The 781-nt window shown below is 37.8% G+C and overlaps 1 protein-coding gene across 1 annotated transcript; it reads right to left on the bottom strand.

Annotated features, from left to right (window-relative positions):
* Positions 1-365: 365 nt before the first annotated feature.
* On the bottom strand, positions 366-519 carry SARC_17742 (hypothetical protein; the record flags this gene model as incomplete). Its single annotated transcript, XM_014288169.1, has 1 exon — positions 366-519. A coding segment is annotated over one exon (154 nt), but the record flags the coding sequence as incomplete, so codon positions are not given.
* Between the last annotated feature and the right edge of the window lie 262 nt (positions 520-781).

Here is a 781-nt window from a genome sequence, read left to right as displayed (position 1 = left end):
CATATATGTATAGTCGAAGGTTAATCATGGAGAAGATTCTATTCATAAAGCTAAATAGTGATATGACAGACTCTATATAGCATGGCTAAGCGATGTAAATGTTTGCGGACTCAAAGTGTTTTCAGTTAAATTGGCCACACTAAATAATAGAAGATTTAATTGAAGATCGTAGAGCGTGGCTATGTGAGATTATTGTGAATGGGTTGTAAATAATATAGTGAGAGAAATTATGATCCTTTGATATATCGCATTATTTTATTTTATGGTGTTTCGGCTAAAATACATAATAAATCTTTACAACGGGAAGTCTGCTCGGTTATAGATTTTAAACAAGTGAGACACCTTCTTGCGATATGACTGGGTCTTCAAACCTCGCAGTATGACTGGGTGCACTTGTTCAAATCGCCGCACTCGCCAGACCATCGGCAGCACACCTTGTCCTCTTGGATAGGACCCTCAAGAGAATCGGAATCAAGCTCACGCTTCTTGGCACAAGTAATCTTGTAATCGTTGCTGCTGCTGCTAGAGCTACCAGAGTTGTCAACCTTTTCTGGGTTTCAGCCTCTTCTGGATTGTCAGCCTTTTCTGTGTTGCCAGACTTGTCAGCGCTCTCAGAGATACTAGACTTGTCAGAGCTGACTGAGTTCTCAGAGTTACCATTGGCGGGTGATTTCTCAGAGTTTTCCGTATATACACACAAGTACATCCACACACACACACACATATATAATATATATATATAAATATATAATATATATATATAAATATATAAATATATATA

Source organism: Sphaeroforma arctica (genome assembly GCF_001186125.1).
Source record: "Sphaeroforma arctica JP610 unplaced genomic scaffold supercont1.11914, whole genome shotgun sequence".
NCBI lineage: Eukaryota > Ichthyosporea > Ichthyophonida > Sphaeroforma > Sphaeroforma arctica.
The sequence above is the reverse complement of the archived record's forward strand: the minus strand, read 5'-3'. Positions and strand labels throughout refer to the sequence as shown.